The 23,307-nt window shown below is 40.0% G+C and overlaps 3 protein-coding genes across 3 annotated transcripts; 2 read left to right on the top strand and 1 right to left on the bottom strand.

Annotated features, from left to right (window-relative positions):
• Nucleotides 1-33: 33 nt before the first annotated feature.
• On the bottom strand, nucleotides 34-8,417 carry LOC106086048 (uncharacterized). The gene is made up of 6 exons (XM_013250556.2): nucleotides 8,126-8,417; nucleotides 7,888-8,071; nucleotides 6,544-7,831; nucleotides 6,278-6,482; nucleotides 1,269-1,441; nucleotides 34-1,181 (listed from the first exon to the last, which is right to left on the bottom strand). The coding sequence occupies exons 1-6, from the start codon at nucleotides 8,247-8,249 to the stop codon at nucleotides 156-158; spliced, it is 3,000 nt and encodes a 999-aa protein (XP_013106010.2). The 5' UTR covers nucleotides 8,250-8,417; the 3' UTR covers nucleotides 34-155.
• LOC106086049 (uncharacterized protein C9orf85 homolog) lies at nucleotides 3,524-4,452 on the top strand. The gene has a single exon (XM_013250557.2). It carries the CDS (start codon nucleotides 3,622-3,624, stop codon nucleotides 4,330-4,332), a length of 711 nt encoding a protein of 236 aa, XP_013106011.1. The 5' UTR covers nucleotides 3,524-3,621; the 3' UTR covers nucleotides 4,333-4,452.
• Nucleotides 8,418-10,023: 1,606 nt separating the features above from the next.
• On the top strand, nucleotides 10,024-20,617 carry LOC106086035 (TBC1 domain family member 22B). The gene is made up of 8 exons (XM_059363545.1): nucleotides 10,024-10,672; nucleotides 10,754-11,006; nucleotides 11,071-11,248; nucleotides 11,611-11,772; nucleotides 11,839-12,025; nucleotides 12,088-12,270; nucleotides 12,349-12,572; nucleotides 19,753-20,617. Exons 1-8 carry the CDS (start codon nucleotides 10,258-10,260, stop codon nucleotides 19,885-19,887), a joined length of 1,737 nt encoding a protein of 578 aa, XP_059219528.1. The 5' UTR covers nucleotides 10,024-10,257; the 3' UTR covers nucleotides 19,888-20,617.
• The last annotated feature ends 2,690 nt before the right edge of the window (nucleotides 20,618-23,307 follow it).

Genomic DNA, 23,307 nt, shown 5'->3' with positions numbered 1-23,307 from the left:
GAATGTACAATCATTTTCAAGCAAGAATTTGTTTACTATAAAAAAATAAAATTTTTCTTTATTTTGAGGTATATACTTTATATATGTATATAAACTTGTGTATGACAATGCATCTCCACAATTTATTTACTAATTTGGGACTTTTCCACAACTTGTTAATAACAATCGGCAAATAATGAATCATCCGCACATTTAATGGCTACAATAATATCATCTAATAGGGATATGAAGCTCTCCGAACCCAACAACCAATCATTGTGATTTTTCAGCAGCTTCTTTAAATCTAAGGCTTTTATGCTTTGCATAAATTCTTTGATGTTCACCGATGTATAGGTCTTATACAAATTCGAATCTATGGGAGGCAATGGTTCCGACCCATGGTCATTTATCAAAAGTAGTTTTTGTTCATATTGGGCTACCAATATGTTTATATCTTGAGACTCTAATATATAATCTATGGCCTCATCTTGTTTGGCTGCAAGTGATGACGCTGTGGGGGAATGCGAAGGAGATTGCGTTGTTGCGTTTAGGGCATCACTGCCAGACATGGGACCTTCCTCGGTAAACATAAAAGGATTGTTGTTCATTATGTTGTTAACGGATGCATCTAGTGAAGTTGAGAGGGGAGTACTGGGGTTACTTGTATTACTGGAACTACTGCTGCTACTGGCACTACTGGGTATAGATGATGACTCCTTCATATCGTCCACTATTGATTCAAAATTATATTTCTTCAATTGTTCCAACAGATTGTGCACCATGCACACAGCAGTCTTTAAAACTTCCAAATCGCAGTCCTCTCTCAGGCATTTGAGTATAACCCCCAAACAACCACGCTGTGAAAGTTCATGGAAAACTTTCATTATTCTCAGCTTGATTTCCTTCTCATTGAGAGTGACAATTTTCTTGTGCTCCTTGGAGAAGGTTACGGTGGGAAATGTACCATCAATCATGCCTTGATTGGTGAATTGTTTTTTGAATTCCAACTCCCAAAATCGCAACGCTTCCACTTTGACCTCCCAGTGAAGATCTGAGATTACACAGTGGGCCAGGGTTGAGTATAAGGTGTCCGTATATTGTGTGGGTATTTTTCGATGCTCGTAAATAACTGCCAAGGTTTGAATGGCCTCTTTCCTTACAATGCCTTCGCTTTCATGGAATAACGTATGGAATAAATGTTCCTGCGCGGATGAAGTTTAATAAACAAGAAAGAGGGTTTTACTTTGGCTGCTTCCGCAGGAGTCATGGATATTCAAACTTAAACTTACAATTAAATCGCTGTTGATTAAAACATTATCCCATATAACATTGATCATCACCATTTTTGAGAGACATTTTAAAGCTGAGGCTCTTACATAGGCCTCCTGATCATTTTTAGCCATTTGCAAGATGATGGGGCACATTTTATAGTCATATAGGAACTGTTGGAAAGCCGGAAATTCTGAAAGAAAGAGGGAGAGAGAGAGAAAGAGTTATTCATAAAATCTTATAAATAAATAAACTTCAGGGACTTTCTTTCACAAATATTTAATTTTCCTAGAATGGTGAACAAAATTTAATAAATCTTTAAAAGGAAAATCTTCCAAAGGCATATCATATGAGTCCCATATTGTCTCTAACGGCCTACCCGCCGCTGGGCGGCCTTCAGACTCTTGAATGTCCATTGGATAGTTGTAGTAGATAGTAGATATTGTACTCTAAAAATTCCTTCATAGGACCCCCATATCGTTCCGGTTAGCCTGTTGTTGATGTCGCAGCCACAGATTTGAGAAGGAGGAGCATTCATTGACCGGAAATGGCCCCAGATACTTTTCGTCAAATTTGGATTTAAGATTTGTACTCTAATTCCAAATACCTTTCGCTTGAGTCCCATATTGCCCCCTTCGGTTTCTACGTCAATTTGGGTTTCTCATAAAGTGGGGCAGCTTCTCAAACACTTGGCGCCGAATTTTTACATCAGAATTGTGGTCTACATCCAAATGTTTTTCATTTGAGACTTTTTGTCCGAGAGTTCTTTCGGGCTGGGGAAGCCCCCAAACACTGTCGTCAAACCTTTATATAAAGTTCGTACTCTTTCTTTCAATACCTTTCATTTGAGACCCATATTGTCCTAATTGGTCTACATGTCAGCCTGGTTGTTGAGGTGCTGCCCCTTAACACAAAAAAAATTGTTTCAATTGGTGCACCCATCTTTGTAGAGTTTTTGAAAACTGTGATAAGGGGGCTCTCCGTTTCCCCTTTGGGTATTAAAAATTAAGTATCCTATTTTCACCCGGAGAGGAAAAGATAATCTAGGCGAAAATTCGTTCGAACACTACCAAATATAAGGTTGTTGTTGTTGTAGCAGTGTGTTATACACTGAGGCGCTGTGAGTATCTCTCATGTGCACATCTCTGGTTATTAGGTTTATAATAGCTGTGTCTTATTATAGTACTATATAGAGCAGTACAAAGCAATTTGTGTGAAAATGACATCTATCCAGGACAACGAAGTTCTGTATAAATTACTAGTGCAGGCTTATGTAGAACATCTGTTGTCAGGATAAGTGTGGCCATTTGCAGAAATACATTTATTGTGAATGGTATAATAAAATTAAAAACAAATATTAATACAAATGTTAACAAGTTTTATTTGACTGCTATGCCCACAAATGTTTTGCAAATTTTAGTTGTACATTTTACAAATATTTGCACTTTTTCCTCATATTGTTTTGACAGGTTGGCAAATGGAGGTATTAAATGATGGCCAAGATTCATAGAAGGTTAAGTCACTTACAAAAACATAAAGTGGATAGGCCAAATTAACATCATTAAGATTGTTAAAATCCAAGATATATTCATTTACATGTAGTGGCAGTTACCCAACAACAACATTATGAGTGCATTATCGTCAAAATCAGTGACAAGTGCAACTCTGATTTCGTGTATGCTTCAAGTTCGCGCCTGTTTTTGTTATTTGTGTGTGTAATTGTTCTTAACTATAACACACACACATAAAACTCATTGACAGATAGTGCGCATGGCGAGAAAAAATTTTACTCAGCTGTTTACGGTACACTACCTGGTCAAAATCTACCTATTGTGAATGTTTACAAATGTCAGTAAACATTTTTTTCTCTTACAAAAATTCGGCATATTGGAATGGTTAAAATTTTTTTAATTCAATTTGAATTTGAGCAAATGCAAATTTTGACCAAAAAATCGTCAAAATTACGTAAAACCGTCATGTCTGGTCGTTTTAGCCCTGCATATGGCTGAAACGGCTGGTTATAACTCTTTTTGTCTGCAGATATTTGTTTTCACTTATGTTAGATAATAATTTTCAAAAAAAAGCTATTGAGATTAAAGCATTTTATGAAAAAGTTTCAATTACAAAATATTTATGCGCATTATTAGTCATTCACAATAGACGTGCAATGATTATCGAAATGTTTTGAAATAAGCGGGTTTTGTTTTCAGCAAAGTTGGCATTACACGCATTGAATGACGTTTCTGCTGTCAGTTGTCAAATTTGTTGTTTTGTTTTGATACAAACAGCAGCAACACGTTTTTCCCACAAATTCTAAATTATTAATTGTTAATATTTTAATATTCCTAAAAGAAAAACTAACTTAATCCAAACATGAGTACACAACGTGGTAATGCATCAAGAACGCGTGCTCAAAAACATAAAAATCGCACAGTGTTCAAGAATGACTTACATGACAAGACTCCAATGCAGCAACGACTCAACTCACTGCACATTTCCGAGGTGTGCCAGCATTGTAAGGGTGTTATAGAATGGAAAATCAAATATAAGAAATATAAGCCTCTAACACAACCAAAAACTTGCACAAAATGTCTACAAAAGAAAATACGTAAGGCCTATCACGTACTTTGCCGTGAATGTGCTCTGGAAGCACGTGTCTGTGCCAAATGCCTAAAGAGTGCCGATGAAGTTGAAATCGAGCCAGCTAAACCAACACCTGAAGAAGAGTTGAAATTAAAAGTTGAAATGGAAAGATTGATCAAATCATTTCCAGAACGTAAACGCAGGGCATTCTTACGTTACATGGACAAAGGTAAAAAGACACAAGATGATGAATTGGAGAAAGACGAAGACAACGAAAATGGTACCGATCCAGTTGCTGGCGAAGGAGAAGATCATGATACAGAGGCTGTTAAAATGCCGAAAGTTAAATCAAGAGTACCTCACACAAGAGATGAACTGCTTTTAAAGATAGAACAGCTGAAGCTCAAAGATGATGATAACTTTGATGGTTTCGATTCAGATGAGGATTACGATGACGACGATGATGATGATGATGACAGTTTAAGTGGCGCGGAAGAATAAACTTTATGGAACTTTAGTGGCTTTGAATTAAATTTAGACAGTAAATAAAAAAATTAGAGTTAATATATGCATATAAATACAAAAAAGTGTAATCTTAAACAATAAAAAAATTTAAGACTATGTGAGTCCTACGTCTTCACTCGTGCAGCAATATTTGCAGCGGTAGAGCCTCACCCCGAAAACCGTTGGTGGTGGGTCTGCATTGTTCCGGGAGCAAAGATAGCAAAATTGTAGTTTTCATAAATCACAATGAGAAGTTTACCAAAACCTGCGTCTTGAACGGTAGTCACGGCTACAGCTGTGTAGGGATGGCGCACGATACGGAGGTGGAGGAATGGCTTTCATAACACACCCCTCCGTTCAGTATTGGACGATCGTGCCAGAGTTTATAACTGCCTAGATAAAACTATAGAACGTGTACATACCGTCGATGGGTAGTTGTGCCCCTTGTATTAAGCTTGCCATCTGTCGCCTGCTGTCCGATTATAATCGCTTGGTACTAGGGGACTTCAACGTACATCACGATGTATGGCATTCTATCCAGATGGGATGGCTTTGGTGGAGAGGAGTATGGTTTTATGTCTAAAAGACTTGAAGTAATGTAACTTGGTGCAGGTATTGGTATGTTGTGGTTGAATTGTCAAAAAGCTTTTGAACCCAAGAAATTTCAAAATTTCTGCCACTTTGTACACTACATCGGAAACTGAATTTTAAAGTCGATGGCGTATCCATTTCGATCACCAATTTGCAATTTGTCGATGGCGTATCCATTTCGACTGCAATCTGAGCCAAGGTCAGATGTAGAAACATGGTCCTCAGGTTGCTTGCCGGCAGCACTTCGGATGCTGACAAAAAAAACCTTCTTGACTACATACAAAGCAATTGGCCGGTCGGCGTGGACTCACCAGCTCAGCCACTCGCTATGGAATAACATTAAGAATTGTCAAAATATTGCCCTACATACACATCAAGAGACGAGCATCCAAAGCAAACGAAGGCACAATTACATGCAATCTAGACAGTATGTACTAAAATGCTAACGCAGCATTTCATTTTGCAATCACGCTGATACAGTAGCGGTGAACAACTACCGAGGGAACGCAGTTCTTGGATATCGACCGCCACACATTGCACCTGAGAAGTTTGCCTGCCTCGGCATACCAGAGTAGTACATCACACTACTACAACAACAACTAATAACCTATGATGGGTATGATGGCTATGCCAAGCCAATTCTACTCGACTAGTTTAGTTTGAAAAGGAGGGTGCGGGTCCGCCCATACCACTATCGCCATACACCTATGACTTTTTATATACTATGACGCTTTAAATACTCAAAAGCAATCTTTAAGAACTCTAAATCAAGAATTCCGTGCTTATTGTCCTCCACTCATAAGTTCCACCAAGCAACCTCGAGGAAGTATAAACCACATACTTACAAAACACATATTTGTCCCCAACTCCACGCCTGAGTTTGTCGGCTGTGAAAGCCGCGCAATGACATAGAAAATGCTACAACGTCTCTTCGTCCTTCCTCTGCATACGCCATAGCTTGCCGAATCTATTCTGCATACATGCGCTCGTGTCCCGCTATGATACCGATAACCATACTGACCTCTTTCTTACCTCCCTTAAGTATAACAATTGGATTTTCGTTGTCCCACTGACTGTTTAATTGCTCCAGAGCTCTGGATGAGCGTTCGTTGCCCATGCTCTAAACTCGGACCGCTCCAGTAGCCAAATTGTCTGCCCTTTTATTTCCCCTTACCCCGCTATTCTCACCTACAGGCCCACTTTGTCCTCTAGCTTTGAATTCATGCATGTGTCTACACGTCAAACTGCCAGATTACTTTGGACGCACTCAATCCAAGTTTCAGCAAGCAAATTGAGGGCGAAGACACAACAGACTGTTACAACACCAACAACAAAAATATTTGTTACTTACTTATTCTTGATATTTTTGCTATTGATGTGGTCAATTCTAAGGTGCTGTCTCTCACTTCCCAAGCGGGATCATGATATCGTTTTACTATAATTGGACCCAAACATACTAAGCCAGATCCCTGCAGGTTGTCCACCAATAGAGCCATGTTGGGCGATAGGAAATGTTCTATTGAGAGTTGAACCAATTTTAAAGCTTGGACTGTAGACTAAAAATTGTTTATAAATCAATTAGAAAAAAATCATCACAAGTAAGGGAAGTGTTCTTACCGCTTCTGTTAAATTTGGATTCTCCAATATGACGGCAACTGTGTTGACCACACAAGTGGTTTCTATGCTCTCCTTCCATGAGATGTGATAGCGTTTGATTAACGTATGCAACCCGGTAAGAATGGCATTAAGAACATTGGGTATGCTAGTCATAAACTCTTTGCCTATCCAACCTTTACAACTTTTGGGCAGATTACTGCTACGTTCACAATCCGCATCGGAGATGAATTCCTTTAAGGCATATATCATAGCTTGAAATACCAAAATCGCTTGTTCTCTTTCTAAAATATTTTGCATAGACAAAACTCCATGAATGGCTTTGTAAGCCAAATCAGCCACAACCTCCAATGCGGTGTTTTCCGATGGTATAATGGTATCACGGAATATGTAACATATGCGCATGGTATGCTCACACGATATTTCCAACAATTTCATGAGATAATTTTCGAAAAGCTCTTCCTCACTCAGACTTTGCGACCGCAATATAAATAAAACCGGCAACAATTGCAATGTAATCAGCTGATTCTCAAACTTGACGCTACTGTTTTCAATCAGTATCTCTGGAGGGGCACGTTTTCCCAGCTTTTTCCACAGCACATGATAGAGTTCGACCAATTTAATAAAGTTCAACAGCTGATGGCGAATTAAACAAAATTTCAATGAGTTGTAGAAGTGCAAACCAAAACGACTGAATTTCTCTGGTGCTATTTGCCCTTCGTGCCACTCATCCTGTACCAAAATGGCAAAATGTAGGCTAGCCAAGGCGTGCATTATTTTGTGCAGGAATGCGGAATTCTGTGTCATTTCAGTCAATTTCCAAATATTGCGGCCCAAATTGTGATATGACTGACAAAGATGTGCAATATTGGCTTTTTCTTCCGACTCCAGTGTTTGCTCAAACAGATACGAAAGCAAATCCAATGTTGAAGACATTTTGCGTTGGAATTCCGAATCATCGACATTGATCATAATACTCTCATGGCCTTCCTTGAAAACATTATCCCGAAGGGGTTTTATAATGTCGTTTAGTATTTCCAAAACGACATTCTCATCTTTGGCCTTTACCGAGAATCTATAGAGCAGTTCATACAGTAGTTGGCGTGCCTCTCTCACCACATACAGAGTATGATCGCGATTGCATAGCTCAATTAAATAATCCCAACACTTTTTGCCACCAATGTAGGCCATGCCAAGGCTATAACGTGAGACGGCAGACATGAGGCGTATGCAACCAAGTTTAATGGATGGACTAAAGCGATGGCGGCTTGTTTTTATGAGGAACAGTACTCTGCGAAAGAAGGATATGGAAAATTTGAGAATAATACGATAGTGTTTAATGCCTACCTGTCCATTAAATGTCTTTCCCGCACCATCAACATAACCCACTCATTTTGAACCAACAAACTGCAAAAATACAACATGAAAGAGGTAACCTTAGGGTTAATCTTGCCGAAATCTTCGGTCAAGGCTGTCATGCATTTGTCAACCCATTCAACAGCAAAAGGAGACTGCAGTACAAATAGATTCTCTGAAAATGTAAAGCATTAGTGAAACCATTGGCTTTGCGTTTTCAATTCATTACCTTTTTCCGATAAATGAGTTATGAGCTTTTCAAAGTAAACATTGTTTGTGGTAGCAAAATTTTCCTGAAGAAAAACCTCGAAGATACGCTGTAGCCTTTGAACCACTTGTTGCTGATGTTCCATTGTACTAAATTTGTATTAACTTTTTTTGTCTAGTCTTATGTAAATTTTATATGGAAAACCTTTCCATCTAGCACATTGTGGCTCGTATAGTTTGGTAAAAATGATGAAATTTCTTTAAATCAACAGAAATTAAATCGTCGAGACACAAAAACAATTTGGAAATTACAACTTGTGGTATGTTCAGTGGAAGACATATGCCAGCTGTATCAATTAGTAAACACGCTGTTAAACGTAAAGCAAGTTATCGGCTATTATGTTATCGATAATTATTTTAAAAAAGGGTAAAACGCGTTTTATTTTAGTTCTATACAGTAGGGATCAAACGTTAGGAGACTTTCGGACATTCTTCGAGCCGAAAAGTACCGTAGTGCAACTGTGGCCGATCTAATACCTTTTGGAGAATCAAAAATCGTTCAAGTGTATATGCACTGATCATTAAAACCTTGTTTTAATGGCATATATCGGCTACAATATGCTTAAGAATATCGAAAAAGCCTGTATCCAAGACACTCAAAAAGACTTCTGCTTGGTTGTCCCGTCTAATTTAGACACATCCTGGTACACGGAAGATTCAGATAAGAATACTTCCAGCCCAGAGAACCCAGAAAAACTTGGTCCAACCCAATAAGGAAGGACTCCGGCACACTTGGAATGGAGACATAATGAAAATCTCGGCGCAGGATAGCTGTGAGCACACAGGATGAAACATTGAGGTCCAATCTGTGTGGTGTTCATTGCTGTCACGAGAAGCTTAGCTGCGAGCTACCGGGCGCGTCCACAGGTTTCGGATAGTGGAGTGCTCCATACAGAGTAGCTGCAATGGCAGTCGCGGACAATCAGCGGTATCGAGCGGAGAGTCTCAGTGAGAGGCCGGGCGGCATCGGCTCTTGCTTAAGTACTGAAAGCCTATGATCTCGATATGACAAGCGAGTTATTGGCGCCTTTAAATAACCAATGGCCACCCTGTCCCTGCGGTGATCGGTCCTTGGACCAGAACGAGCTTGTTCATCTACAGGAGCTTGAGGAGGTTCGCCACCTTCTCATGAAAATGTGGCTACAACAACAACAACAAGTAAACCTAGTTGACTACTTACAAATTGGTAGGTCAGTGGTTGTTGTAGCCACATGTCTATATGTGAATGTGGCGATCCTCGAGTTGATTCTGGCTAAACCACGTCCTATTTTGGCTGGGATAGATGTCAATGTGCTATATATGTGCGCCACGATGTTTTTGACATCATTTTTATTGCGATCAGTATTTTTATTGTATTTCAAACAGCTCATAGTCCTTGATATCGATGGTTATGGCTTCTATCGATAACTTCCCAATGCATTTGACTTTTGCTGTATAATGCTAAAGTGCAAAAGAATTAAAAGCTTAAACAGTGAAATTCAATTTCTATAAAATTCAATTCCTTAAAACAAAAAAAAACAGTACGCCGGCCGGTCTATTCATATGTTTAAGAAGCCGGCACAACAAAAAGACGTATGGCAACATTAATCTACCCTCCCCTCTGCCCGTACATAGCGAGTCAATTTGAAGTCCACAATTTTTGGTTATAAAGATGACGAAGCAATTGGTTTTTATGAAAAACAAGATGGAACATTTCCAATTAGAATTTAATGGGAGGTTTTTATGAAAAATGTTTGAACGTTTCGAAAATTTCCAATCGGAAATTCGATTATCGATTATTATTTCTTTCATGTTTATTGTATCGATTTGAACAATAATCGATTGCCAATAAGAAATCGTCGTAGTCGATTTTCACTTTTTATTTAGATTTAGAAAAGATTTTTTACCTCCTCAACTTGTAACTCGTTTTAAATAAAAAAATATTTGTGGGGCTCTGCTTTGGACTCTGGCTGTAGTTTTTATGCTAGATTCAATAGTCATGCGTAGCTTGGAAAGTTGAAACAACTGGAAGCCATCCATCAAAGGTGTAACATCGCTAGCACTGAAAAGAATTGCACTTTTCTACTTCTATTCCAACAACAATTAAGCTGGGATATGGACAATAATGCAAGCAACTCAAAAACAACAACAACCGATTTAGCAAACACATCATCGCAAGCGTTATCATCGACAATTTCCCAACAACAGCAAAAGCAACAATTATCAATAACAACAGGAACTGGCAGTAATTCATCATTTTGGAAGAATAGCAATCGCATAGTACCCGGTCGCCCTAGCCCTAAAAGAGACTCAAATCAAGCTGCAACTGGGGCAGTTTTAGTGGCTGGTCAGAGTGGCGGTATGATGGCGACTTTTCGCGACTATCAAAAGTCAGTGAGTGATGCTTGGGACACGGGAGATGATGAATTTTGCATAATATCGAATGCCACGCAACAACAATTGCAGCAGCAGTATAACAGCAGGGGGGCTGCTGCAACGGAGGATGCCACTCCAGTTGTACACAAATCAGGTAAAGGGGCAATCATTTATTTTTTCCACGTTTTCAAATTTAAGTTTGGATTTTCTTCTTTTGACAATGCCTGCCCTTCAGATCCCAGAATATCTAGGCATGTTTCACAAACATTGGCTCAAAATGTTATTGAAATTCACAAGACATCAACCATGGCAAACAGTAGCAGCGGCGGCGTTGGCTTGGTGGCGGTAGGCTCGGGTCACATAAATATGTGTAATAACAATGCTGGCAGTGACAACACAAACTCAATGGATGCAAATGCGAGAACATTGGAAAACTCATCAACGAAATCATTGCAAAAAGATATTAAAGTCGAAACCGAAGAAATCAGGTAGGCATGTTGTAGTTGTATATCTAAGTAGCTTTGTATATATTTTATACTTTTGTAATTGCAGACCGCGCATACGCCATATTCAAGCATTACCAGGACGACCCCAGTTACAAAAATTTACCTCCAACACTCAAGACTCGGAATACGAGACCAAAATAGAAAAGTTCCAAGTTTTATTGGATTCGCCGCTATTGGATTTAGTAGCTTTAAAGAAACTGAGTTGGTCTGGGATTCCTAGAAAGGTTATAAAGTTCAAGGAAAACAGTGAAACTTACCAGAAGTGGACTGCAAAGGGCTATCTAATTTGGGAGAAATCTGGTTCACTTAAACCATTTTTGTCCATTGTGTTATCACAGTAGCGACAGACTACCTTAGTACTTCAAGCTAACTTTTTGAATAATTGTCCATTGATGGGAGAAGTCAACTTTTGGAAGGTTTCACCGTATTGAGTAAATTCTTATGCCTTGCACAAAAATATGTTGATAGCTTTAACATAAGATATTCGTCATAGCAGACGAGACTTTGTATTTTGCTGCTAATTTCAAAATTGTGATTAGGTTTACAAGAGAAGAATTCAAAAGTATTTTTATCAACTTATTTTCAGATGCGTGCCATTAGCTGGCGTTTATTATCGAAATATTTGCCGCCATCTGGTGAAAGACGTAATGGAGTATTGGAAAGTAAACGTCAGAATTATCAAGACTTAAGACAAAATTACTTTAGAGTTGATAGTCCAGATGAATCACAACAGGATACATATAGACAGGTAAGTCAAATACAGTAGAAATTCCAGTAAACAAAATATTTATAACAAATCTTCATTTATTAACAGATCCATATTGATGTGCCACGTATGAATCCACAAATCTCGCTCTTCCAACAAAAGCTGGTGCAAGAAATGTTTGAACGTATTTTGTTTATATGGTCCATACGACATCCTGCTTCGGGCTATGTTCAAGGGATTAATGATTTAGTAACGCCATTTTTTATTGTATTTTTACAAGAAAATTTACCACCAGGTAGTACAAAACAATTAACATATTTCTAAAACTTAAAAACCTATACTTATTTCTCTTTTTAGGTACTGACATAGAAAAATTCGATATGGGTTCGTTGTCAGAAGAAATTCGTGATGCCATTGAAGCCGATGCATTTTGGTGTTTATCCAAATTTCTCGATTGCATACAGGATAATTATATATTTGCTCAATTGGGTATACAGGAGAAGGTTAATCAATTAAAGGATTTAATTCAAAGAATAGATGGTAAAAATTATATTAGCGCGTAAAATATGACGCAAATTCTCAATTCTCAATTGTTGTTTTTTGTTTTTTTTTTTTCAGGCAATCTTCATCGTCATTTACAACAACACGGTGTAGACTATTTACAATTTTCATTTCGTTGGATGAATAACTTATTAACTCGCGAATTGCCTCTGCATTGCACAATACGTCTATGGGACACCTACTTGGCCGAATCAGATGGTTTTGCCTTATTTCACCTATACGTTTGTGCAGCCTTTTTGTTACATTGGAAGGAACAATTAATGCAACAAATAGATTTTCAGGTATGGCATATAATACAAATTATAGCAATGAACGAAGTAAATGGACAATTATACTCAACGAGAGTTAAAATCAATCCCATGGCAGCCGGTTGTACGTACCGCAGTTTACTCAAGTACAATAGGGTTTTTAATCGGTGTAGTATTCATAATAGCTACACTTTAATATCAATAACTAGTCTAGTATTATCCAAAACTAGTCTAGTGTTATCGTTGACAATCATAAATATTGAGTGGAGAGTCTCAATGAGAGTTAGGGTGGCCCCGGCTCTTGCTTTAATACTGAGTGCCTATTATGATCGCTATGACAAGCCGAGTTATTGGCGCCTTAAAATAACCAATGGTCATAGCGTTGCAATCAGTTATATAGACCGCAACGAGCTTGCTTTGCTGTAGGCGCTTAATGAGAATCTCTATTTCCTCATGCAAACACAACACTTACCACATTAACCGTTAAGGGATCTCGGAACGGGATAACTATGAGCATCACACAGGCTGGAACTTTGAACTGCAATATGTGTGGTGTTCTCCGTTAACTCGAGAAGCTTAGCTGAGAGCTACCGGGCGCGTCCACAGGTTTCGGATAGTGGACTGCAACTGCAGTCGCGGTGTCGAGTAGAGAGTCTCAGTGAGAGACCGGGTGGCACCGGCTCTTGCTTAAATACTGAGTGCCTATGATGTTCGATACGGCAAGGCGAGTTATTGGCGTCCTTAAATAACCAACGGCTATAACATTGCCCCGGCAATCGGTCATATGGACCGCAACGAACTTGCTTAACTATAGGAGCTTAAGAGAAACGCTACCTCCTCGTGCAAACGCAACACATACCACATTAACAGGTAAGGGAAACTATGAGCATCACACAAGTTTAAATTTTTAGCCCCGATCTGTGCTAGGGCGAGTTTACCAAAACTATCACGAGAAGCTTGCCTGAGAGCTACCGGGCGCGTCCACAGGTTGCGAATAGTGGAATGCTCCATACGGAGTAGTTGCAACTGCAGTCGCGGACAATCAGCGGTATGGAGGGGAGAGTCTCAGTGAGAGGCCGGATTGCACTGGCTCTTGCTTAAATACTGAGTGCCTACGATGCTCGATACGGCAAGGCGAGTTATTGGCGCCTTTAAATAACCAATGGCCATTTTGTTCCCTTGGCGATCGGTCGTTTAGATCGGAACTAGATTGCTCGCCTATAAGAGCTTGACGAGGATCGCCAACTCCACATGCCAATGCGGCTACAACAAAAACAACCGGCAAGGGATAACTATAAGCACCCCACAGGTTTTACCTTTCAGCTCCGATCTGTGCTAGGGCGAGCATACTAAAGTGGCTCTATGCGTTTTTTTGGATCTACGTAGTATGTATGAAGCCACAATCGTTGTTGTTGTAGTAGCCACACGTCCTCCCTGAGATCATCCTGATCTGGTAATGGTTCCTAGATCCAGCTTTAAATATCTGGCTCGTTCAACTGCATCGGTCCATTGTGCCTCTGCAACCAAATTCATTGGTTTCGCTGGGCTTCTAAATGGGTGATTGGTGTCATGGGGTATAGTGCCGCTCTCAGGACAGATAATATTTATTATGTTATCTTCTAGCCTTAAAAGCTACGAGTTCAGTCTGTTACACCATACGGATCTCAGTTGTGGGTGGTGGGCGCCCACCAAGGACTATATTCGGTCGGTATAATAAGGTCGCACCAGTTACTGCATCTGTAGACCCGCTTTCTATGATGCAGTTGTGAGCGGAACTGTAAAGTGTTGGCGGACTGCTTTCTTAAACATCCAGATATTTTTCGTGTTGTTTCTGGGAGAGGGTCAACTATATGGTTCGGAAGTTCGGGTGGTTATCTCGATGACAGCCAAGGAGATTTTGTTTAGATAGAGGTTCACAGCGGTCATTTACCCTAAGGGTCTTAGACTCCTCTTATAAATGGTCGGTACTCGCCATTTTATGACATCCTGTTGTTATTGTAGTAGTTTATTGTGTTCTATCTTTCGTCAGCTTAATTCTGCTTAAGTATCCAGATCCAGGAACTCTGCGACTGAGTTGGGGTGCGTCCAGAGGGATATGGGTCTAAGTCTAGTAGGCCTGATGGGGCATTTAAACAGCCGAAGTGTGTTTTGTGGTCCCAAGTCACAATGAGGACTTACATCCTGTACGTTGACATCAATCCTTGCTCTGTAGAAAATGAGGCGGTTGCATCTGCCGTATCGTAATTGAGCCAAAACTACTCTGGTTTACCGGGGAGATCAATTTCTTCGTGTGCAATGGGAGGCGGTCGTTCTCCAAGGACCACATTCAACCGGTAGCTATTCACCGCATCTGCTTTCGTGTTTGCATGAATGTTGTCTAGACCCGCTTGATCTAGAGGTTCTCTTTTGTAACGCTGGACCTCACGCTCTAGATCGTGTAGATCTACCTTAAGGCTTCTGGGCGATGGATCCCTATCCACAAGATGATGGTTTGGATGGTCCCTGCGATAACAGTCCAGAAGGTATTATTATTCCACTGCGTGTCACAGAGCTGACGAGACCACACTGGTGCTGCATAACTTACCACAGTCCGGCCAATTGCTTTGTACGTGGTCAACACGATAAATTGTGATGGCTGTTCTTCGGCTCGGAGACCACGGATACGACGAAAGGCTCTCCTCCTAGCCCTTTCACTCTCGGGATGTACAATAAATTGCCGGTTGAACAACGGTTCGGATCAGTCACAGTTACGTCACCATAAATGACTGAGGGTCCTATCGTCCCGTCTACAAGAGTTCGAGAGTGACTTAATAGTAGACCACAGCTTGCCTAAACCGATATCTAAGCTACATTGCTCCTAGTGCTCCAGCCACAAATTTCGCTTATGTTCGTTGATTACCGTGTTAATTTCCAGATTCAGCTTGCTGATTCCGGGGATAGTGGCGTTCGTGCAATTAATCTTATCTCGCTTGTTTGCGGGTACCGCTGCCTGCACCGGAAAATTGGGCCCCACTTGGGGTATTCGACCGGCTGATATAAAGAAAGCGAGCGGCTGCTGCGTTAATGATGTCTCGGAATTTCCTCTCGGCAACTACCACATTTGATGGGGTGTCAGATCACTGAAGTGACGATTAGTGTACTCTCTGAAGCCGACCCAATCAGTCTTCTTCTCATTGATAAACGTCCGGCACTCAGAGGTTATGAGGTTGGGTGGTCTGTCGATGGTGAGAATTATGGAAAGGTGGTATGATCCCAAAGAAATGACCGCTTGCTAGGATACGTCACTCAGGAGATAAGGGGATGCACTGGCGAGCTGCTGTATCTCCTAGAAATCCTAGTGGGGGCATTCTCAGTCACCGCCCAAAACGTGGAGCATTCAATGTGCTCTGCCTAAGCTATGCCTGACATTTATCTAGGGGACAAGAACACGATCTTACATTTGAATCAGATATTGTCCCAATCTACCAAAGTCCTTTTGGGTTGGGCCGTTCACCCAATAGCTTCACCCCAAACCTCGGTGTACAATACACTGCCACAACAACAACCACCCCAAACTTACCACCAGATTCGTATTTTTGAGTTATTATAAGGGTACATACCAATTAAGCTTAAATCCGTTAAGCCATCTTCGATAACTTCCGTTTTTTAGTCAACAAATATGCACAAAATATGCAAAAGATGTGCAAAATATGCAAAATATGCAAAAACATGGAAAAATATGCGCAAAGTTTTCCCCCTTTTCCTTAATAGAATGTTCATTGAAAATAGAATAGAATGTTAATAGAATAGAATAGAATGTTAATAGAATGTTCATTAAACGTCCGGCGCTCAGAGGTTATGAGGTCGGGTGGTCTGTCGATGGTGAGAATTATGGAAAGGTGGTATGATCCCAAAGAAATTACTGCTTGCTAGGATACGTCACTCAGGAGATAAGGGGATGCAATGGAAATCTCTGGCGAGCTGCTGTATCTCCTAGAAATCCTAGTGGAGGCATTCTCAGTCACCGTCCAAAACGTGGAGCATTCAATCTGCTCTGCCTAAGCTATGCCTGGCATTTATCTAGGGGAGAAGGACCCGATCTTGCCCCTCAGAACATTGCAATTTAATTGCAAGAAATATGCACTTCCCGGCTATATTGGTTGGGTCTAGACGACATGTTTCCAAATACCTTACATTTGAATCAGATATTGTCCCAATCTACCAAAGTCCTTTTGGGTTGGGCCGTTCACCCAATAGCTTGACCCCAAACCTCGGTGTACAATACACTGCCACAACAACAACCACCCCAAACTTACCACCAGATTCGTAATTTTGAGTTATAAGGGTACATACAAAAATTAGTTTGAATCGGTTAAGCCATCTTCGATAACTGCCGTTTATTAAGTCAACAAATATGCATAAAATATGCAAAAGATGTGCAAAATATGCAAAATATGCAAGAAATATGCAAAAACATGGAAAAATATGCGCAAAGTTTTCCCCCTTTTCCTTAATAGAATGTTCATTGACATTAGCCCAAAAACACAACTTTCGATCCAAGTGCTTAGGGGGAACGCGCGACTCCAAACAAACATGTAGACCGATCGGTACTAAAGAGAGTATATCAACAAATAAACAAATTTGCCCATGAACATGCCACTAAGGAACAGGGGAAAACTTCTCACATATCAATAAGTGCTGTCTGATTCAAGTTTAAGCTCAATGATAAGGGGCCTCCTTTTTATAGTCGAGTCCGAACGGCGTGCCGCAGTGTGACACCTCTTTGAAGAGAAGTTTTACATGGTATAGTACCTCACAAATATTGCCAGCATTAGGAGGGGAAACCACCGTTGAATTATTTTTTTTTTAAGATGGTCTCGCCATGATTCGAACTTAGGCGTTCAGCGTCATAGGCAGACATGCTAACCTCTGTGCTACGGTGGCCTCCACAGAGAGTATATCACGAATCTCATATAGAAATTGCAAGATAGGTGTCAGGGCCGCGCCTTTAAAATCCCAAGACTTTCTAGAGGAACAATCAGTCAAATAAGGCGACAAAAATAAACTGATGTTGCCCCTTACAATGCCCAAACGGTCCGCATAACGCAAATCAATAGTCTGGGCTCGACTAACTAGTGAATATCTCTATTAGGATAAAAAAAAGACTTGAAAGTATCCCAATTGGTCGCAAAATTCGTAGTGCTTAAAAAGTTACTAAATCGGTCGCGGGGGTACTATGGTACTTCTCGGTTGGAAAAAGTACTAAAGTACTAATTTTTCCATCCCTGTGTTGAAGGTGTGGTCTGCCCTCTAGTTTAGGGGTTTAATGTGTACCCTGAGCTTATCCGCTATGCATAAATAATCCGCGAATTACAACCTACCTTTTTTTGGCAACAATGTGGTTTGTCAAAGACCATTCTGAAAATTCAACGCGTTTGTACAACCCAGACACCATCTTAACATCGATCACCTTAGCATAAGCTTCGCGCAGGGACTACTCTTGTTTTCGTAAACAATGGCGTGACCCCTTTCTTCGTATGGACTTTCAATGGGGGACTGGTAATGTGGTTTATCAAAGACCATTCTGAAAATTCAACGCGTTTGTACAACCCCGACACCATCTTAACATCGATCACCTTAGCATAAGCTTCGCGCAGGGACTTCACTTGTTTTCATGAACAATTGCGTGACCCCTTTCTTCGTATGGACTTTCATTGGGGGACTGGTAATGTGGTTTGTCGAAGCCCATTCTGAAAATTCAACGGGTTTGTACAACCCCGACACCATCTTAACATCGATCGCATTAGCATATCCTTCGCGCAGGGACCTCTCTTGGTTTCGTGAGCAATGGCGTGACCCCTTTCTTCGTATGGACTTTCATTCAAGTTTCTCCCCGGCGCCCTGGTTCTTTATTTTTTTGTCTTATGCGTCGGCTTTCCGCTTTTTTGTCGTTTCTGCTGTCTTGGTCCCTAGTGGAATGTATCTTTATCATCGTTTCTTCTTTTACACATCTATCTTCTTTGCGGACGAATACAAAAGAGACCTAAGATCTCCCAGTGCCTCCAAACCTAATCTAACCTAAGACTTTTTAGCAAAGTAAAGGCATTCACCGTTTATGTCCTTAAAGTCGGGGATCCAGGAATTTTAATCCATAATCCATTCATTCTAATCCATATTGTCCATTTATCTTGATAGCTTATAAGAAACTGCTTTAGTTCTATTGGGTTGCCTAAAAAGTAATTGCGGATTTTTTAAAAGAAAGTAAATGCATTTTTAATAAAACTTAGAATGAACTTTAATCAAATATATAATTGCCATTTTGTTCGATAACCTTTTGCCATCTTCCTGGCAAATTTAGTATTCCACGCTCATCGAACTTCTGGCCTTTATCTGCAAAAAAACTGAATCAAGTGCGATTTTATAGCCTCATCATTGCCGAAAGTTTTACCATTTAAGGAGTTCTGCAAAGATCGAAATAAATGGTAGTCTGATGCCCTGGAAGGTCAGGGCAATATGGTGGATGCATCAAAAGTTCCCAGCCAAGCTCACTCAGTTTTTGGCGATTGATCAAAGATGTGTGCGGTCTAGCGTTGTCCTGGTGGAATATGACACCTTTACGATTGACCAATTCTGGTCGCTTCTCCTTGATGGCTGTATTCAATTTGTCCAATTGTTGACAGTAAACATCCGAATTAATCGTTTGGTTCCTTGGAAGCAGCTCAAAATATACCACACCCTTCCAATCCCACCAAACAGACAGCATAACCTTCTTTTGGTGGATATCAGCCTTTGAAGTGGTTTGAGCTGGTTCACCATGCCATGGACCATGATCGTTTTCGACTAACGTTGTTGTAAACAATCCATTTTTCATCTCCAGTTATGATTCGTTTTAAAAACGGATCGAATTCATTGCGTTAAAGGTGCATATCACAAGCGTTGATTCGGTTTGTTAAATGAATTTCTTTCAATACATGTGGGCTCCATATTAAAATTGACGCCAAACAAACAAATGTAAACAAAATTTCGCGCACTTTTTTTCTAAAGCAAGCTAAAAGTAACAGCTGATAACTGACAGAAGAAAGAATGCAACTACAGAGTCACAAGCCGTTGAAAAAATTTGTCAACGCCGACTATATTACTACTATTGTATATTACCGACAATTACTTTTTGGGCAACCCCATAACTTTATTGACTGCAATGGTTTTAATTCTCCTTCCTTTTTGTTTGTTGTAGGGACTTTTGCTATTGCTACAAAATCTGCCTACTCACAATTGGTCTGATCGTCAAATTAATGTCTTAGTTGCCGAAGCATTTCGTCTCAAATTCACCTACGCTGATGCGCCAAAACATTTGGAAGCCAAAAGTTGACATCATCGCCAATACATGTATGTGTCATCGTAGAAACTAAAGAGAAACCGAATTAGGCAGAAGTAAGTCTCCGTACGGAGGGCAAAGCAGGCAAAGCAAAGCATTATTGGAAATCCAAATTATTAGTACTACTCTACCCAACATACATTTTAGATGAAGAAATGCCGAGATGGAAGATGTAACACAAAACAACAACAACTACAAAAATTATTAAATATGATAGACATAGAATGAGAAAAGCTTAAAGCATTAGTTAATACAAAAAACGTAGCGTGTCAAATGAATACAAAAAAAAAAAGCAAAAAAGGGGGCAAGCAAAACAATGAGGCGATCGCCATCTATGTCGCCATACATTTAAGTTTTGTTTTTGTTTTTTTTTTGTTTGCTTGCCCTTATATAACACTAGAGAGTAGAGTCGTAATAAAAATGTAAGTTTTCTCCCCATATTGTTTTACTTGTATTTGTTTTATTCTTCATATTTGTTTTTTTTTTTGTTATTAAAAACAGAATTTATGTCAAATGCATCTTGGACGCAATCTATAGAATTATATAAATATCCCATACTACAATCTAATATGTATCGCTATTTTATTATTAGAAATTAAACAAAAAAAAAAAGCATTCGAAAGATAAGTTACAAAGAAACACACAAAGAAAACAAATCTATAACACACAATACACTTTGTATATAGCAGATATATTATTATTACTATTATTATATAAAAACAACGGTCAAATAAAAAGTCGATACATTTCTTATTACAAAAAAACGATTTTATTTTGTGTAATAAGAGTACAATACCGAAAACTGTATCATTTGAGGCAGAGGTGAAACAGATGGACCGACCGAAGGTCGACCCGACATATGGAACTGCCTCCAAAACTCCCCTGCTAGATGCAGTAGCGGTAATATATCACAAAAACTATGTAAACCCATTTAATCATAGGCGCTCTAACACCTGTTTCAACACTGCTTTTCTTCTCTTGGAATACCAAAATGTCAACAAACACATTATGAACTTATTCTAACCCCAGCAGCACCATCTCCCACAGCCTTTTCACACCGATGGAATGTTCAACGACCCATAAACTGCTCTTGTTGGCTTGGCCAAGCCATGTTTCGGAGTATTAAAATGTCAACATTTCTTCAAATTCATCGTGGGTTACCCTGACAGAGTTTTTGGGTACTAACGACCTTATAACACTAAATATGGGTAGCACCGCTACCTTTGTTAATAGGATTAAGAGTACAATACCGAAAACTTTATCATCTGTGGCAGGGGTTAAACAGATAGACTTTCCCCGACATATGGAACTGCCTCCAAAACTCCCCTGCTAGATGCAGTAGCGGTAATATATCACAAAAACTATGTAAACCCATTTAATCATAGGCGCTCTAACACCTGTTTCAACACTGCTTTTCTTCTCTTGGAATACCAAAATGTCAACAAACACATTATGAACTTATTCTAACCCCAGCAGCACCATCTCCCACAGCCTTTTCACACCGATGGAATGTTCAACGACCCATAAACTGCTCTTGTTGGCTTGGCCGAGCCATGTTTCGGAGTATTAAAATGTCAACATTTCTTCAAATTCATCGTGGGTTACCCTGACAGAGTTTTTGGGTACTAACGACCTTATAACACTAAATATTGGTAGCACCGCTACCTTTGTTAATAGGATTAAGAGTACAATACCGAAAACTGTATCATTTGAGGCAGAGGTGAAACAGATGGACCGACCGAAGGTCGACCCGACATATGGAACTGCCTCCAAAACTCCCCTGCTAGATGCAGTAGCGGTAATATATCACAAAAACTATGTAAACCCATTTAATCATAGGCGCTCTAACACCTGTTTCAACACTGCTTTTCTTCTCTTGGAATACCAAAATGTCAACAAACACATTATGAACTTATTCTAACCCCAGCAGCACCATCTCCCACAGCCTTTTCACACCGATGGAATGTTCAACGACCCATAAACTGCTCTTGTTGGCTTGGCCGAGCCATGTTTCGGAGTATTAAAATGTCAACATTTCTTCAAATTCATCGTTGGTTACCCTGGCAGAGTTTTTGGGTACTAACGACCTTATAACACTAAATATTGGTAGCACCGCTACCTTTGTTAATAGGATTAAGAGTACAATACCGAAAACTTTATCATCTGTGGCAGGGGTTAAACAGATAGACTTTCCCCGACATATGGGACTGTCTCCAAAACTCCCCCGCTAGAGGCAGTAGCGTTAATATATCACAAAAATTATGTTAACCCATTTAATCATAGGCGCTCTTACACCTGTTTCAACACTGCTTTTCTTCTCTTGGAATACCAAAATGTCAACAAACACATTATGAACCTATTCTAACCCCTGCAGCACCATCTCCCACAGCCTTTCCACACCGATGGATTGCCCACCGACCCATAGACTGCTGTTGTTGGCTTGGCCGAGCCATGTTTCGGAGTATTAAAATGTCAACATTTCTTCAAATTCATCGTTGATTACCCTGGCAGAGTTCTTGAATACTAACGACCTAATAATGTCCATCTCCCACAGCCTTTCCACACCGATGGAATGTTCACCGACCCATAGACTGCTGTTGTTGGCTTGGCTGAGCCAGGTTTCGGAGTATTAAAATGTCAATCCAATCCTATGGCAATGCAATCCCATGGCAGCCGGTTGTAAGCACCGGATTGACCCGATGAAGTTCTTCATCGGCAAGGGCTGCCGCCTCAGTGAGTAACACACTTCTACAACAACAACAAAATTTCTTCAAATTCATCGTTGATTACCCTAACAGAGCTTTGGGTACTAACGACCTCATAACACTAAATATTGGTAGCACCGCTACCTTTGTTAATAGGATCAGGGAGGAGGTGTTGGATGTGACGATATGTTCGGAAAATCTTCTAATCGATGAGGTTCAGGATTGGAGGGTCTGCATGGAACACTCTTTCTCTGACCATCGCTACATTAGGTTTAAAATAGCACAACCAGCGCTGAATCCGATAAGCCTTTGGAATAAGTTGAAAACCAACTGGACAAAATTCGGAAGGCTACTCAGAAGAAGACTAGCATAGAAGACATTGAAGTAAATGTCAACAGGATTACGACTGCACTGATGCGGTCCTTCGAAGATAGTTGTCCTCTTCGGGAAAGGAAATCGGCCCAAAAAACCCTGGATAACCGGGGAGATTCCCAATATTGGGAAAGAGGTTCGCAGACTTTTTAACAGAGCACAGAATGTTTATTGCAAAAAAATTGCAAAATTTTGCACATGAACATTCCACTAAGGAACAGGGGCAAACTTCTCACATATCAATGAGTGCTGTCCGATTCAAGTTTTAAGCTCAATGATAAGGGGCCTCCTTTTTATAGCCGAGTCCGAACGGCATGCCACAGTGCGACACCTCTTT

The sequence above is a fragment of the Stomoxys calcitrans genome, chromosome 2, assembly GCF_963082655.1.
Source record: "Stomoxys calcitrans chromosome 2, idStoCalc2.1, whole genome shotgun sequence".
Taxonomy (NCBI): Eukaryota; Metazoa; Arthropoda; class Insecta; order Diptera; family Muscidae; genus Stomoxys; species Stomoxys calcitrans.
This window is presented reverse-complemented; position numbering and strand designations above follow the sequence as displayed.